This window comes from Mandrillus leucophaeus, unplaced genomic scaffold (genome assembly GCF_000951045.1).
Source record: "Mandrillus leucophaeus isolate KB7577 unplaced genomic scaffold, Mleu.le_1.0 Scaffold128, whole genome shotgun sequence".
Lineage (NCBI taxonomy): Eukaryota > Metazoa > Chordata > Mammalia > Primates > Cercopithecidae > Mandrillus > Mandrillus leucophaeus.
Genome location: NW_012101209.1, coordinates 98,729 through 115,254, shown reverse-complemented (window position 1 = coordinate 115,254; position 16,526 = coordinate 98,729). Strand labels below are relative to the sequence as shown.

At 39.8% G+C, this 16,526-nt stretch overlaps 1 protein-coding gene across 1 annotated transcript in view; it reads left to right on the top strand.

Moving 5' to 3' along the window:
• The window catches only part of AVL9 (AVL9 homolog (S. cerevisiase)), a 54,183-nt gene extending 38,634 nt beyond the window's left edge, over positions 1-15,549 (top strand). The window contains exons 12-17 of the mRNA XM_011972284.1: positions 1,617-1,751; positions 4,179-4,398; positions 6,967-7,084; positions 11,556-11,609; positions 12,132-12,220; positions 15,171-15,549. Coding sequence (XP_011827674.1) covers positions 1,617-1,751; positions 4,179-4,398; positions 6,967-7,084; positions 11,556-11,609; positions 12,132-12,220; positions 15,171-15,286 — 732 coding nt within the window. The 3' untranslated portion in view covers positions 15,287-15,549. The remainder of the gene's footprint in view (positions 1-1,616; positions 1,752-4,178; positions 4,399-6,966; positions 7,085-11,555; positions 11,610-12,131; positions 12,221-15,170) is intronic.
• Positions 15,550-16,526: the final 977 nt, after the last annotated feature.

Genomic DNA, 16,526 nt, shown 5'->3' with positions numbered 1-16,526 from the left:
TTGGCCAGGCTGGTCTCGAACTCCTGACCTCAAGTGATCTGCCTGCCTCAGCCTCCCAAAGTGCTGGGATTACAGGCATGAGCCACCACGTCCAGCCCATAATATTCTTTGGAGACGAACATCATCGCTTTAATGGCTGTAGGTTCATTGTATGGATTAACATTTATTAGTCCCCTATTCATGAACAGTTTGGATTTGAGTTTTTTGATATTGCATTTATTTTCATAAATATAATATCACACATGATATAGTATTTGTAGGATACTGTAGAATAAATTACAAGCAGAATGCTGGGCCAAAAGGCATATATATTTAGAAATTTTTAAAGGATTTTTAAACATTTTTTAAAAGCTTCAACCTTATTTTTTTAAAACACACTTTTTAGTTTTGTTATTATTATGAAATATAATACTGATTCTGAATGAGGGCCCTGGGTTGAGAACCTCTATACTGAGCATCTCTAATGCAAAGGCATGGATTTATTTTCGCTGCTTCTGTTAGTTAGGGTCTGATCAAGCAACAAAAGACATTTTCAAGAGTAAGAATATAACCAAATTACTAGACGTATATTCCAACTTTTGGAAGTCTTCCCTTTCATATTAAGTATTTAACAACCACCTGTGAAGTTACACACAAAGCGCTCTCCTAGTTGCCATAAAGAATATCAAGTTGCAAAGGGGCTATCCCCTGTCTTCAGAGAGATTTGTCTCATGATGTAAACACAACATTGTCCAGATGACATAATTCTGTGTTTTAAAAAGTGATGAGATGTAAAAAAAACTTACAGAACTTGAGGCTGAAAACAAGTTCAGGGGCTCAGTGAGTCTGTGTTCCTGGCTGTATGTACAAGTCATGCCACTTGTTGAAAACCTATTCTGATTTAGAATCTTCCAGCAGAAATTGCGTATCTTCCTTCAGTGAAGCATTCCAGTGTTAACACCTGCACTCTCAGGAAGTACGCTGGATTTTTTGTAGACTTAGATGCCTGCTGCAGTTTAGCAATTCCACTGCAATTTTTGGAGCAGTGCTGTTTTCAAATAAAATTCAAATGGAAATTAATTAAATACACAAATACTGCCAGTGTCATTTTTGCTTTAAATATTTAGTAGCAAATACCTTGAAATCTTTTTGCATGATTTGTAACATAGTACAGTATAACAAATGCTATGCAGTACTTTGCTGTTCTCCTAATAGTGCTTTGGTGGTTATTGGCAGATGCATGTATTTTAAATTTTTAACAGCCTTCTACTAAGAAACGTACTTATTAACAGCCTTAATGCTTCATTTCCTAAATGAAAAGGTTCAATTCATTAGTTACTGTAGAGGCTTTTAAATTGAATGAGAACAAAGTGATCAAGAAAGACAACCTTCATATTAAACCACCTTGCCAAGATTTGACCATTCATGGAGACAATTAGCTAATCATTAACTGGACTTACTGTAGTCAAGACTTGAAGTTCCCCTGGAGTATTATTTTATTGAGTCAAAGATTAGCTGACTTACAGACAGGGCAAGAAAGAATGGAAGTTTCTTTTCCTACTGTTAGCCCTCTAAGTTTAAAGAGAAGGGTAACCTTTTACTTTTCTGATATTTTCTATTACTCTTCTAATTCATAGGGATATCTGTGTTTGCCTTACATGGCATTGCAGCAGCATCATCTTCTCTCTGATGTCACCGTTCGGGGGTTTGTTGCTGGAGCTACTAACATCCTTTTTCGACAACAGAAACACCTCAGTGATGCCATTGTGGAAGTACGTTTATGTGTGAGTGTGTGTATTTGGCCCTGCTCATCCCAGTTTTCCTTTCTTAACAATTATGAATATATAGTAACAACACTAGTAATGATAGTAACTGCATACTGCATGCCATGTATTCTAAGTATTTTATGTGTATTAACTGGTCTAATTCTCGTAAAAACAGTCAATAGAACTGTACTATCCACATTTTATACCTGCAGAGGCTAAGGAACAGAGAGATGAAGTGATTTGTACAATATCAAACAGCCAGTAAACGGGTAAACCAGGATTCCAACCTGGGCAACTGGGCCTACCACTACCTCACGATTTTTAACATGTGTGTGTTGTTTAAGTAATTTCAGTCCTTCTAGCCTGTTTAGAATGCTCTTGATACCAAGAAGGAAGCTAGGAATAAATATTTGACATCAATATATAAGAAATTTAAATCATTTATTTTACAACTAAAATAATCTTTTTTTTTCCTCTTTGTTTTTTTGAGGCAGTTTTGTTCTTGTTGCCCAGGCTGGAGTGCAATGGCGCGATCTCAGCTCCATGCAACCTCCGCCTCCTGGGTTCAAGCAATTCTTCCACCTCAGCCTCCCAAGTAGGTTGGATTACAGGTGCCCGCCACCATGCTTTGCTAATTTTTTCTATTTTTAGTAGAGATTGGGTTTCACCATGTTGGCCAGGTTGGTCTTGAACTCCTGACCTCAGGTGATCCACCCACCTCAGCCTCCCTAAGTGCTGGGATTACAGGCGTAAGCCACCACGCCCAGCCTGAAATAATTTTTGAAAAATTTCATAAGGCTCGGCGCAGTGGCTCACACGTGTAATCCCAGCACTTTGGGAGGCCGAGGTGGGTGGATCACCTGCGGTCAGGAGTTCAAGACCACCCTGGCCAACATGGTGAAACCCTGTGTCTACTAAAAATACAAAAAAAATTAGCCAGACAGACATGGTGGTGTGTGCCTGTAGCCCCAGCTACTCGGGAGGCTGAGGCAGGAGAATCGTTTGAACCTTGAAGGTGGAGGTTGCAGTGAGCCAAGATCGCACCACTGCACTCCAGCCTAGGTAACAGAGTGAGACCCTGTCTCTAAATAAATAAATAAATAAATAAATGGCCAGGTGCAGTGGCTCAAGTCTATAATCCCAGCACTTTGGGAGGCTGAGGTGGATGGATCATGAGGTCAGGAGTTTAAGACCAGCCTGGCCAACATGGTGAAACTCCGTCTCTACTAAAAATACAAAAATTAGCTGGGCATGGTGGCAGGCGCCTATAATCCCAGCTGCAGCTACTCGGGAGGCTGAGGCAGGAGAATCACTTGAACCCGGGCAGCAGAGGTTGCAGAGAGCCAAGATTGTGCCACTGCACTCCAGCTTAGGCGACAGAGTGAAACTCCGTCTCAAAAAAAAAAAAAAAAAAAAATTCAGCCACACTAAGGTTTTTGTAGTTTCTGACAGAACGTATGAAAACATGTTTCTTGGGTGAATGGTTATAATATAATGAAAGTTCAGGATTCAAAGATGTATTTATTATAATCCCAAATTTGAAGAAGAAAGAGTATATACATTTTCCAAGACAGGAGGATATGGATGGGAGAACCATGGAGCTGCTTCAACATTATTGGTTACATTCTAGTTCTGTAGTTGGTTGTTGGGTTCATAGGAATTTCTTTATTATTATACTTCAAAACTAACCTGTAAGTTACATGTATTTTTTAGTATGCCAAATACTACATAATAAGATACTCTAAAGTATCTGGCTGGGCATGGTGGCTCACGCCTGTAATCCCAGCACTTTGGGAGGCCAAGGCGGGTGGATCACAAGGTCAGGAGGTTGAGACCATCCTGGCTAACACGGTGAAACCCCATCTCTACTAAAAATACAAAAAATTAGCCTGGCACAGTGGCGGGCGCCTGTAGTCCCAGCTACTCAGGAGGCTGAGGTAGGAGAACGGCATGAACCCGGGAGGTGGAGCTTGCAGTGAGCCGAGATTGCACCACTGCACTCCAGCCTGGGCAACAGAGCAAGGCTCCGCCTCAAAAAAAAAAAAAAAAAAACAAGAATATTCTAAAATATCTGCACTCAAAAGAAAAAGTATTTAAGGAATTACACTTGTTAAATGTGTTCATTTCTGCTAGTGAAATAAAGGTGATTTTTACACGTATTTCTATGTTTTCCCAAATATTTGCAATCTATGTGAGTAATTTTATAGTTTAAAATACCACATTTATGTGTGTTATTTTCTAAAAACAGAAAGTGAACATTTTATAAATAGAAAACTTCAGTGTACAGACCTCTTTCTTAGACTCACCTTTTGAGAATGCTATTATTCATATTTTTTATTTCCAGCTCCACCTTCCCTGTAGTTACTCTGTAAAGTGTGGCATGGATGTCTGCGTGAATGCCCAGACTCTGACTTGTACCTGGATACCCTCTAGGTAGAAGAAGCTCTGATCCAGATCCACGATCCAGAACTCAGGAAGCTGCTTAACCCTACCACTGCAGACCTAAGGTTCGCAGATTACCTAGTGAGGCACGTGACTGAGAATCGGGATGACGTCTTCCTAGATGGCACAGGCTGGGAGGGAGGTGACGAATGGATCCGGGCCCAGTTTGCGGTCTACATTCATGCCCTGCTGGCTGCCACACTGCAATTAGGTAAGAAACCACGCAGAGCACACAGCTACTGTTTTATTATAATTTTTCATTTTGTAACATTTATGAGGTTTCGGATTGCACAATAAATACATATTCCTTATAGAAAAATTACCAGTTATTCCCTCACACAGAGATAGCCACTTTTAACATCTTGAGTACTTTATAGCCTTGCAGATCTTTTCCTATGCATGTATTTTGGATTTTGGTTTCATGGTACTTTTGGTGGTCCTTTTACAAAAATGGATCCCTTTATACGTGTTTTCTGAAACTTTTTATTACTTTATAATAGAAACATGTATCAACATAACATGAACATACATCATCACTTTTACATGGCTGCGTCGTATTCTGTGTTTGGCAGCTGTTTATGAATACTGCCTACATGTTTTTAAGACGTATAAAGGGAGAAAGAAGAATATAAAAAATAGAAATCATTGAAAACCATGTTGTAAATGATTAAATCTTCAAATTTATAATCCATTCTAAAAAATATTATTATTCCTATTAAATGGTTAAAATGGGGCATGGACTTACTCCTGCATTAAAACTCTCTCATTCCCCTTGGGAAAAAAATATATAAATAGTGAAAGTGGAGCTCTACAATGAGATTTTCACATTGGACATTTGGCAAATATTCATTAGAGTTGTTAGAAATATGTTGAGCTTGTGTTTTTGTTTCAGTTAACCATTATTTTTTAAATTGTGATGAAATACACATAGCATAAAATTTACCATCTTTACGATTTTTAAATGTACAGCTCCACAGTGGCATTAGATACATTCACATTGTTGTATCAGTAGATTTTTTTAATCAACACCACCACCACCACCACCACCACCACCACTGCCGCCACATGCTCCCAGGTTAGTTGTTCACAGTGCGTATAAGGAGTTTTAAATCAGGTTTCAGGAGAGTTTTTCATTTGTAAAAGATAGCTGAGGAACAAGTCCTCATTAGTTAATGGGATATTTTTAAATGTTTGCCACTACTACCAGTATAGCAGCTGAGACACCAAAATTAAATCCTTTAACCCCAAATCATTCAGTAATCTAGAAAGAAAACTTCAGTCCCTACTGTCATGTAGCTTAATTAATTTGCTTTTTTAAAAATATTTGCCCAGGAGGCTGTAGGCACTGAATAATAGTAGCTCACTTTTTTTTTTGAACATTAAATATATGCAGGGACCAGTGTTCTGAGCACTTTACCTCTAGTAATTCATTTCATCCTCACAGCAATCCTGAAGGTAGGTACCTTGTCATCACCTTTTACAGAAGAGAAAATGAAGCTCACAGAGGTTAAATAGCTTGCTCATCCATCTGATAAGAGGCTTAGGCGGGATCTGATCCCAAACAGTTTGGCTTAGGCCCATATTCTTAACAAGTAACAAGGTCAAATGAGGAAATTCACCCCAATGAACTGCTTGAGTAACGTGTTCTTAGAACAACTTCTTTATGCTGTGTATGGAACTGTGTATCTCATTCATTTCCTTTCCTACCAACAAAAGGTTGTTTTCACTTTGTATTTCATCTTCAAAGCAAACAACATGCAATTAATATATGAAGTAATAGCCATTTTTATCAGTTTTCCAAACCATTTCTGATCTTCCAAGTGGAGGAAACACACATGGATACTTTCCCATGGTATTGATAAAGCTGAAAACTTTATCAGTTTTCTGTATATTCTTTTAAGTCTTTTTTTTTTTTTTTTTTTTTTTTTTTTTTTGAGCTGGCGTCTCACTCTTGTTGTCGTGTCTGGAGTTTTGTGGCGTGATCTTGGCTCACTGCAACCTCCATCTCCCAGTTTCAAGCGATTCTCTTGCCTCAGCCTCCTGAGTAGCTGGGACTACAGGTGCCCACCACCGCGCCCGGCTAATTTTTGTATTTTTGGTAGAGATGGGGTTTCGCCATGTCAGCCAGGCTGATCTCGAACTCCTGACCTCCGGTGATCCGCCCTGCTCGACCTCCCAAAGTGCTGGGATTACAGGCATGAGCCACCGTGCATGGCCTTTTTAAAGTGTTTTTGACAGTGAAATGCTAGGAAATTCAAGAATGAAACACCAAATAGACAAAGTCCAAAGAAGAGAACATCATGACTGAAAGAACCACTTTGTGTATTCATTCTTAATCTCTTTTTTTGTAGAAAAATGGCATTTATAAAAAAGTAGAGAGATATCCCAATTGCCTATGCCATGCATATAAACCAGTATATTTATTCACTGTCAAGCATACAGTTTTTGATTAATTAATAATACTGTCCTCATAATGGTAAGGAGAACATGGAAATATTTTGGAGTTGTAAGGAACCTTGGAAAATATCTGGCTCAACCCTCTTATTTTCCAGTTAGGAAAATGAAGTTCTGAGTGATTAAGTGACTTGCCAAAGGCCACATAGCTCCTTAACAGGATTTCTGGAACTAGACCCAAGTTTCCTGACATCTGGTAGGCTATCTCCCCCAAATATGGGAGGGCAGGGGGATAAAGTCGTTCCTTTACCCTTTTTGGTTGTAGTCTTCACATCCCTGAATGGCTACAGCCCAGCTCAACTTCTTTCAAATATTTACTTGACAGATAATGAAAAGATACTATCGGACTATGGGACAACTTTTGTTACAGCATGGAAGAATACTCACAACTACAGGGTGTGGAACAGCAACAAGCATCCAGCACTTGCAGAAATAAATCCAAAGTAAGCGCATCCTCTGAAGATTGTAGTACATAATGGTTGGTTTACAAGTGCCCAATACAAAGAAAAATCTATTTTAACTTTGATATTGTGAATATCTTCAAGAATCCCCTTAAGTAGGTCATAAAAAGGCTCCCAAATATAGAGAAACAGCTTAGAAACTGCTTCCATATTCAGATTGTTATACAAAAAGCATGAGCATTATGGGAAGCACTGACATTTCCCTGGCTCTCGATGTGATTCAGAGAGCAAGTCCCTGGCACTCGGTGATGCTCAGTACACAGTGATTCTTCTCTCTTTCCCTGGAGCTGTTCTTTACCAGAATGGTTCAACAAGATAGAATCCTAGTAGGAAATACCACTGGTTTACTGCATGCGTAAAACTAGGAGGCTATTTTAAAACATGACGTATGCGAAACCAATTAAAGTTAATATCTGGGGCTGGGCTCATGCCTGTAATCCCAGCACTTTGGGAGGCCGAGGTGGGCAGTTCACCTGAGATTGGGAGTTCAAGACCAGCCTGGCCAACATGCTGAAATCCCATCTCTACTAAAAATACAAAAAAATTAGCCGGATATGGTAGTGGGCGCCTGTAATCCCAGCTATTTGGGAGGCTGAGGCAGGAGAATCCCTTGAATCCAGGAGGTAGAGGTTGCAGTGAGCCCAGATCACGCCATTACACTCCAGCCTGGATAACAAGAGGGAGACTTTGTCTCAAAAAAAAAAAAGAAGTTAATATTTGGATTCCTGGATATATGGTCAGACCTGGTTTCCACATCAGACTCTAAGGTTCAACAAAACTTAATACCTGCTGCAACACTGAATGTTGATGATGAAGGCTTTATCCCACATAGGCATAAAAGGCCGTTGATTAAAGCCATTATGAAACAATAACATTTGTGTGTGAATACAACAGAGAGCATCGAAGGAGATCAGTTGATATAGTGTATATAGGAACTTGTTTTCCAAATTAAAAGATAAGGCCTGGCGCAGTGGCTCACACCTGCAATCCCAGCACTTTGGGAGGCTGAGGCAGGAGGATGGCTCACACCTGCAATCCCAGCACTTTGGGAGGCTGAGGCAGGTGGATCACAAGGTCAGGAGATCGAGACCATCCTGGCTAACGATGTGAAACCCTGTATCTACTAAAAATACAAAAAAATTAGCCACGCGTGGTGGCAGGCACCTATCGTACCAGCTACTTGGGAGGCTGGGGCAGGAGAATGACGTGAACCCGGGTGGAGCTTGCAGTGAGCTGAGATCGCGCCACTGCACTCCAGCCTGGCCGATAGAGCAAGACTCTGTCTTAAAAAAAATAAAATAAAATAAAAAAATAAAAAAGATGGTGTGGTTTTTCATAATGATACAAGCATATACCATTTTCTTTTTTTTTGGTTTTTTTTTTTAAACGGAGTCTCACTCTGTTGCCCAGGCTGGAGTGCTGGTGCGATCTTGGCTCACTGCAACATCTGCCACCCAGGTTCAAGCAATTTTTCTGCCTCAGCCTCCCGAGTAGCTGGGATTACAGGCACCTCCCACCAGGTCCGGCTAATTTTTGTATTTTTAGTAGAGACGGGGTTTCACCATCTTGGCCAGGCTGTTCTTGAACTCCTGACCTCGTGATCCACCTACCTTGGCCTCCCAAAGTGTCGGGATTACAGGCGTGAGCCACCATGCCCAGCCAAGCATACACCATTTTCATTTGAATTTTAAACTTCTCTGTGAGGAACAAAAGTCACCTTTGTACTGACTACCATATTATCTTGGGACTAGAGTTAACTTTTCTAATGTGATTTAAGATGTGCTAGAAAGGATACTTTGCTGCACACACACTCACACACACCCGATATTGAAGCCATAGCAACCTGGGGAAGTATGTGCATGAGTAAGGTGGTACACAGAGGGTTTTGGGTAACATGTCTGTTAAGCTTTGTATTATGCATCAAGAAAAATAACCAAGGAGCTGGGCACATTGGCGTGTGCCTATAGTCCCAGCTACTTGGGAGACTGAAGCGGGAGGATTACTTGAACCCAAGGTTTCAAGGCCAGCCTAGGCAACATAATGAGACCCCATCTTTTAAAGTAAAAATGACTAGGTTCAGCACCAATTTTGGTGAATTTAATCATCACACTTGGCTGTAGCAGAAACCTATATTGCCATTTGACTATAGTAAAAACAGCAAATTAAAAGGCAAAACCATTTTAATAGTATTAAATGAAAGGGCTGAGTTCAAAGTGTTCTCCCTCACTGACTACAAAGTCTCTATTCTCAACATGCTGAAGGGAAACAGATGTGGAGGAGCAGGATGGCACTCACAGGGTGGTGCTGGGAAGGCAGGTCAGCCTTGACTGTCCAAGCAGTCAACACACAGAGCCATCCCAGTCTCCTCCCTGGGCCCTGCACTGGGAGGCCTGGTCAAATCTTTATCTGTCACTACATCTGGTGCTTTTAACTTGAACCAGCTCTATAGATGTTAGTACAGGTCCAAAAAAGCCTTAGCTGAAATGAGTTTTAAAAGGATTATGAAATGGTGCTTAGAAGAACATGTGAAGAAATTGAGGCTATTTAGATTGAAAAGAAGGCTAAAGAATGACTTGTTAACTAAAATATATAGGTAGGGAAATCACGCAGATATGATAGTGCAGGCCAAGGAGAACTTCCCCTTTGTCCTCTGAAGGGTCACTGGAAAGTCAGCTGACAAAAGGCAGATTAATAGGAGAAATGGCATGCAGATTTATTAATGTGCATGAGGGAGAGCTACAGGGTGACTGGATTGTGTACCCAGCTTCACACTTAGCAGCCCTCAGAGAGAACTGATGGTAAACGTTTCTTTCAGACCTTTAAAGGTGCCAGACACTCAGTTCATCTTTCCTATATCTTGATATTGGAGGGCCTCAGAGCAAACCAGGCTGCATTAATGCAGATTTTCTCCACAGATGCAAATCTACCCCCAAAAAGACAGCTTTTCAGTTATGCTTGCATTTCCAGCCCTTCTGAATAGCCATCTTGAAATACATCAAAGAGGTATATTTTGGGGTGAATAGTTAGTTTTCTTCAATAGCAAATTTTCAACGTTTTTACCAAATTAAAAATAACAAATGCAGCCGGGCCTGGTGGCTCACGCCTGGTGGCTCACGCCTGTAATTCTAGCACTTTGGGAGGCCAAGGTGGGTGGATCACGTGAGCTCGGGAGTTCAAGACCAGCCTGGGCAACATTGTGAAACCCTGTCTCTACTAAAAATACAAAAAATTAGCCAGGCATGGTGGTACATGCCTATACTCCCAGCTACTCAGGAGGCTGAGGCAGGAGAATCGCTTAAACCTGGGAGGCAGGTTGCAGTGAGCCGAGATTGCGCCACTGCAGTCCAGCCTGGGTAACAGTGAGACTCTGTCTCAAAAAAATAAGAAATGCTAAACTTCTGTTGTTATCAGAGGGTGTCATTTAGAAATATTTCAAACTAATTATAACTTTCGAGAAGTATGAAACCCTTTAACTCTTAAAGATTAGGGAAGGCAGCATTCTAACTTAACAAGCAGCAGGCATATTTCATCCCTTAAATATAGTCATTCCAGAACATAGAGAATGATCAAGTGATGTGTCAGTATTTCAATCCTGTGATTCAGGAATCTAGGAATAAGAAGTGTTACATATGCTTACTTTGGGCCATGAAGAGTAGTTTGTTGTCATTTGAAGAACCATTAATTTTATAAGTAGCTATAGATTTTACTAGGATCACTTTCTTTGTTACACCTTGACAGAGGGACTCCTGAGATAAGAATTGGATATTGACCCCTCCATTTTATGTGGTCAAATTGCTTGATTTTTTTTTCCTACTGCCTGTATAATTGCAGAATGCCTGATTTATATATATATATTTTTTTTTTCTTTTAATATAATGGAAATAGGGAAGTCTGAATAATGTATTTTCTTACAAAAATAACGATATTGCTGGTTTTTTTTAAGACCTGCCTTTTGAGCTGCTTTTCTAACAGAAAGTAGAGATTTTGTTGATCCATCCACAAATATTTGCATAACCAATAGCACACATTTGTAAGACGGCCAGGATCGAGGTATGATCTATGACCATGTCCTAAAACCAGTGACTCACCTTGACTGTCCTGGGGAGCTTGTAAAAAATGTTGATGCTTGAGCCCCACCCAAGACAGACCACATAAATTAGAATGTCAGGATAGCACTAACACAGGCTACACACACACACACACACAAAACACATAACACACCTGTTTTACAAGTGAGGAAACTAAAGCTCAGAGGGGTTAGGTAATCTTTTCTGGATGTCATCATTGTAAGTGGAGAGCTGTGATCAAAGCCAAGTTTCCTGATACCAATTTCAGCACTGCCACCCAGCTGTCGTCCATGAGAAGTTTACTAATATTTTCTTGTGATAACTCTTTTTTGCAGCCTTCTTGGTAAAATACTGATAGTTTAAACGCAAACTTTTTTTTTTTACAGCCATCCATTTCAAGGCCAATACTCAGTATCAGACATGAAGTTAAGATTCTCACAGTAAGTACTTAAAAGAAAATATTGGGAAAATTCTTAATTCTGAATTTATGCCGTGTGTTTCATTGCTATTTGGGGATTGTTTTTCTCTACTTGATAGACTTATGCTTCAAATAGTAACCAAATATGTGCATAACATTCTTTAGCTCAGCGGTGTGTTATGTTTCAAAGTGAAAACACCGCTCTTCATAGAGGATGGTGTGAACTAATAATAGGATTTACCATTTTTATTTTGGTGAAGTGCTTTTAGCAAACCATGGCTGTCAGAGAGATGTAGCCAGCCATACATACATCCTTATGTCCTCACCACTTTTTGGTTCATCTGTATGTTCTTCTCATGTATTCTGAAAATGCACATGCTTAAAAGGTTAATAAATTCATAACAAATAATTTAGCTTCTTTTCTCAGTGATTCTAATTTGGGATGGTTACAGAGTGATTATTGTGTATGTGTCTACATGTGTCTGTATGCATGTGTGAGATTTTTTTAAAATTGTACTTAACACTTCTTTTATCTTTTACCCAGTTCTGTTCAGAATAGTGAACGTGGCAAAAAAATTGGAAATGTCATGGTCACAACTAGCCGGAATGTTGTGCAAACAGGAAAAGCTGTTGGTAAGACATGCCTTTAGCCAGGAACAAATTGGAATTACAACACATCCATTTTCTATCTTTAATATGTAATTGATAAAACAAACATAAAGTTGTAAAGATGTGTGTTATCACATAGTAATACAAGAGTTTTTAAAATTTTTGTCCTATTCATTTGAAAAATTCCAAATTCCAAAAGGTCAAACTCCATTACATCTAATAGAGAGTGACAGAATTTTCTGATGAAGTCACTGTTTTGTTACCAAGATTCAAGCTTCACCAGAGTTTTCTTCCCCCATTCCCTGTGCTGTCCACAGTTCTTTATAAATGGCAGAGACTCATAATAAAAGTAGGCATTAGGAACTACTGTCCTCTAAGGTAGTATTACACAATAAAGAAAATGAAGCCAACAGTTGGTTTTTCGAAAAGGTCAACAATATTTATAAAATCTTTACAGACTGGTAAAGATAAAAAGAAAGAAGATACAAATTACCAACATTAGGGATGAAAGAGGGACATTAGTGTAGCTCTTACAGAAATTAAAAGAACAGAAAATAGGGGAATATTGTGAACAACTTTATGCTAACAAATTTAACAACATAAATGAAATATACAAATTCTTTTAAAAATTCGCATTACCGAAACAGTTGCAAAAAGAAAACATGAATAGCCCTATTATCTATTAAAGAAATTGGGCTGAATGCAGTGGCTCATACCTGTAATCCCAGCACTTTGGGAGGCTGAGGTGGGAGGATTGCTTGAGTCCAGGACTTCAAGACCAGCCTGGGCAACATAGTGAGACCCCATCTCTACAAAAAAAATTTGAAAAGTCAGAAGGCATGGTGGTGTGTGCCTGTAGTCCCAGCTACTCAAAAGGCTGAAGTGGGAGGATTGTTTGAGCCCAGGAAGTCAAGGCTGCAGTGAGCCATGACAGCGCCACTGCGCTCCAGCCTGGGTGACAGAGCAAGAGTCTTAAAAACAGAAAGAAATTGGTTGTGACTTTAAATGAAAAGCCTTGCCATAAGGTTTTTAATTTAAACCAGGCTGCCCAGGTGGCTTCAGTTTGAACTCTGTCAAATGTTTAAGGAAGAAATAATACTAGTTTTACACAAAATCTTTAAATAAGGTAATACTCCCCAACTCATTTGATGAGGCCAGTATTAATATCAAAGTCAGACAAATGGTAGCATGTTCTTCTGCACCTAGCTTTTTTCGCTTAAAATATTTTGACTATTGTTCCACATCAGTTCTAAAATTTTTCATTCCTTTTCTATATTTTTAACTTTTATTTTGATGTAGTTTCAAATTTGAACATTGCAACAGTGCAAGAAAATCCTAGTTATCTCTGATTCACCAATTATTTACATTTTGCCCCATCTGCTTTGTCATACAATGTGTTGTAAAAATAGGGCATTACTACTTCCCTAGCTTCTGAAAGAGGTTGACTAACCGTTACTGAACACAATTCAAAAGCCCCAGAACTAGGTAATCTTTGTGTAGGGGTTCTTATATCCCCAGTTTTCTGAATACCTAGAGAGAGACAGAAAACTCTACAGACTCATTTGTAAAGACAAACACAGCACACACAGCACTACCACTATGTTAGTTTTATTGCAAAGGAATGGAATTTAGCACACAAACATTTATTTCCAAACAATATGCCTTTGACTTATTTTGAATTTTTATTTTTTAATAGAAAAACTATGCTATATTATAGATTATTATAGATACATTATTATACATTATTACTTAATTTTTAGTGATGCTGCTACTGATAGTTAAATTCTAAAGGCAAATCTCTTCTATACTTTCCTCTCCAAGAACAGTGGGAATGTATTAGTCAACTTAAATAATTTCACTTAGCATCACCTTTTTTTCTGAGACAGGGTCTCACTCTGTTGTCCAAGCTGAAGTGCAATATAGTGCGATCTTGGCTCACTGCAACCTCTGCAACCCCAGCGGGATCCTCCTGCCTCAACCTACCAAGTAGCTGGGACTACGGGCATGTGCCATCATGCCTGGCTAATTTTTCTATTTTTTGTAGAGAGAGGGTTTCGCCATGTTTCCCAGTCTGTCTCGAATTCCTGTCATCAAGCTAACCGCCCGACTCGGCTTCCCAAAGTGCTGGGATTACAGGTGTGAGCCACCATGCCTGGCCTAACATCAACTTTTGAGATAATGTTCTATAAAACACCATAGACCTGGGGCAGATAGAGCTCTATACATCTTTGTTTAATGTAACTTCATTTTAGATGACAAAAGCGCATTTCCCTAAAACAACCTAACCACTCTTCCCTGTTTAGGTGGTTATTGATTATCAAGTTGGTATTTAAGATACACAAAGCAGTTTGACTTTTTAAGCTCTCTAATAATTCTGATACATAGCCAGTGTTGCTAGCACTGAGGGTATTAAAGAAACAGTATACTTTCAGAATGCTTAGGCAAGTAGGCTCCTATGCTAAAAAATCATCTATTTTTCCTCAAGACTCCCATGGAAAGGGATTGTTTTGAAATTAAAAACGTAAATGATATTTTGGCTACTATTAACATATTGGTGTAGTTCTAGTGAATTAACATTTATTGGCTGGGCACAGTGGCTCACCCTCTGATCCCAACACTTTGGGAGGCTGAGGCAGGAGGATCACTTGAGCCAAGTGTTTTAAGACCAGCCTGGGCAACATGAGACCTTGTCTCTACAAAAAACCAAAAAATTACCCAGGTGTGGTCACACATGCCTGTGGTCCCAGCTACTTGGTAAGCTGAGGTGGGAGGATCACTTGAGCCCAGGATGTCAAGGCCGCAGGGAGCTGTGACCGCTCCGCTGCACTCCAGCCTGGGCGACAGAGCAAGACGCTGTCTCAAAAAACATTTAAAAAATTTTTTTAATTAAAAATGTATTAATTATGTTGGTCTTTCACTGTCTTGTAACAAAAGTTAAGACATTTTTCCTTTTGTTCTTCTCCTCTCCATCCAGGCCAGTCAGTTGGAGGAGCTTTTTCCAGTGCAAAGACAGCTATGTCTTCATGGCTTTCCACTTTTACCACTTCCACCTCCCAAAGCCTCACTGAGCCACCAGATGGGAAGCCTTGAGCAGGGCGTCAGAAGCTGCTATTGCTTTCTGAGGTTTAAGTGTCCCCTGTCTGTCTGCTGCTCCCAGGCTGTTATCAGCCACAGATCCACAGCAGGGGACCGATGTCGAACTGTTTACATGGACGGTTGCTCTAAGTGAATGTTTCAGGATGCCGAAATGATGAAATCACAGCCATAGCAGGGATGGCTTTCCAGGTTGGGGTTTCAATTGACTACTTTTATTTCAGTCTGAGCCTGATTAAAACATACAGTGAACCTTCTAATTAATTTTGAGTTCTGATACTGTACATTGGTTTACTTTAGAAGAGTTTTTACTTATGTAAATTTTGTTCTGTTTTGGTGTTTGAATATCTAGATGGTCATTGTAATTTATACTTGCTAAAATTAATTTATATTACCATTTTCTCTAAAGTTGGCCTTAAAATGTTCTTATAAAGTGAAGGGGTCACACAGTTGGGCCTTTATTATTTTGCTGAATTCTATGATGATATTTTTGCTTTCTACCCACAAAACATTTATTAATTCACTTCCTCCCAAACACATGAAAGTCAGGGGTGGTAGTTCTGAGGATTGGGTGTTTTATGTTTTTAGTTTGTTCTTTCCACATCCTTAAAAACTTGCTTTCAGACATCAAGGAGTATCACTGTGCTTTCCTCCTCCTTATAACCGTGCAGGTGGGAGTGCAGAGTGATGGTTCAGTGATACTGAAGCAGTTTAACATGAATGTGTCTGTAGGGCAATACTTTCAAAGACCTATGTGTTTATTTTTCAACCACAGTCATGTTGCAGTCTTTTACAAGCACTTTTTTAAATCCAGAGTTTGTGCCATCTGTTTCACTTTTTTTGTAGCAGGGACAGGGTCCCGCTGTATTGCCCAGGCTGGAGTGCAGTGGCGCCATCTCGGCTCACTGCAACCTCCATCTCCCAGGTTCAAGCAATTCTTGTACCTCAGCCTCCCAAGTAGCTGGGATTATGGACATGCACCACCACGCCCAGCTAATTTTTGTATTTTTAGTAGAGACGGGGTTTCGCCATGGTGGCCAGGCTGGTCTTGATCTCCTGGCCTCAAGTGATCTGTCTGCCTCAGCCTCCCAAAGTGCTGGGATTACAGGCATGAGCCGCTGCGCCTGGCCTGTTTCTTTTTTTTTTTTTTTTTTTTTTTTTGAGACGGAGTCTCGCTCTGTCGCCCAGGCTGGAGTGCAGTGGCGCAATCTCGGCTCACTGCAAGCTGCGCTACCTC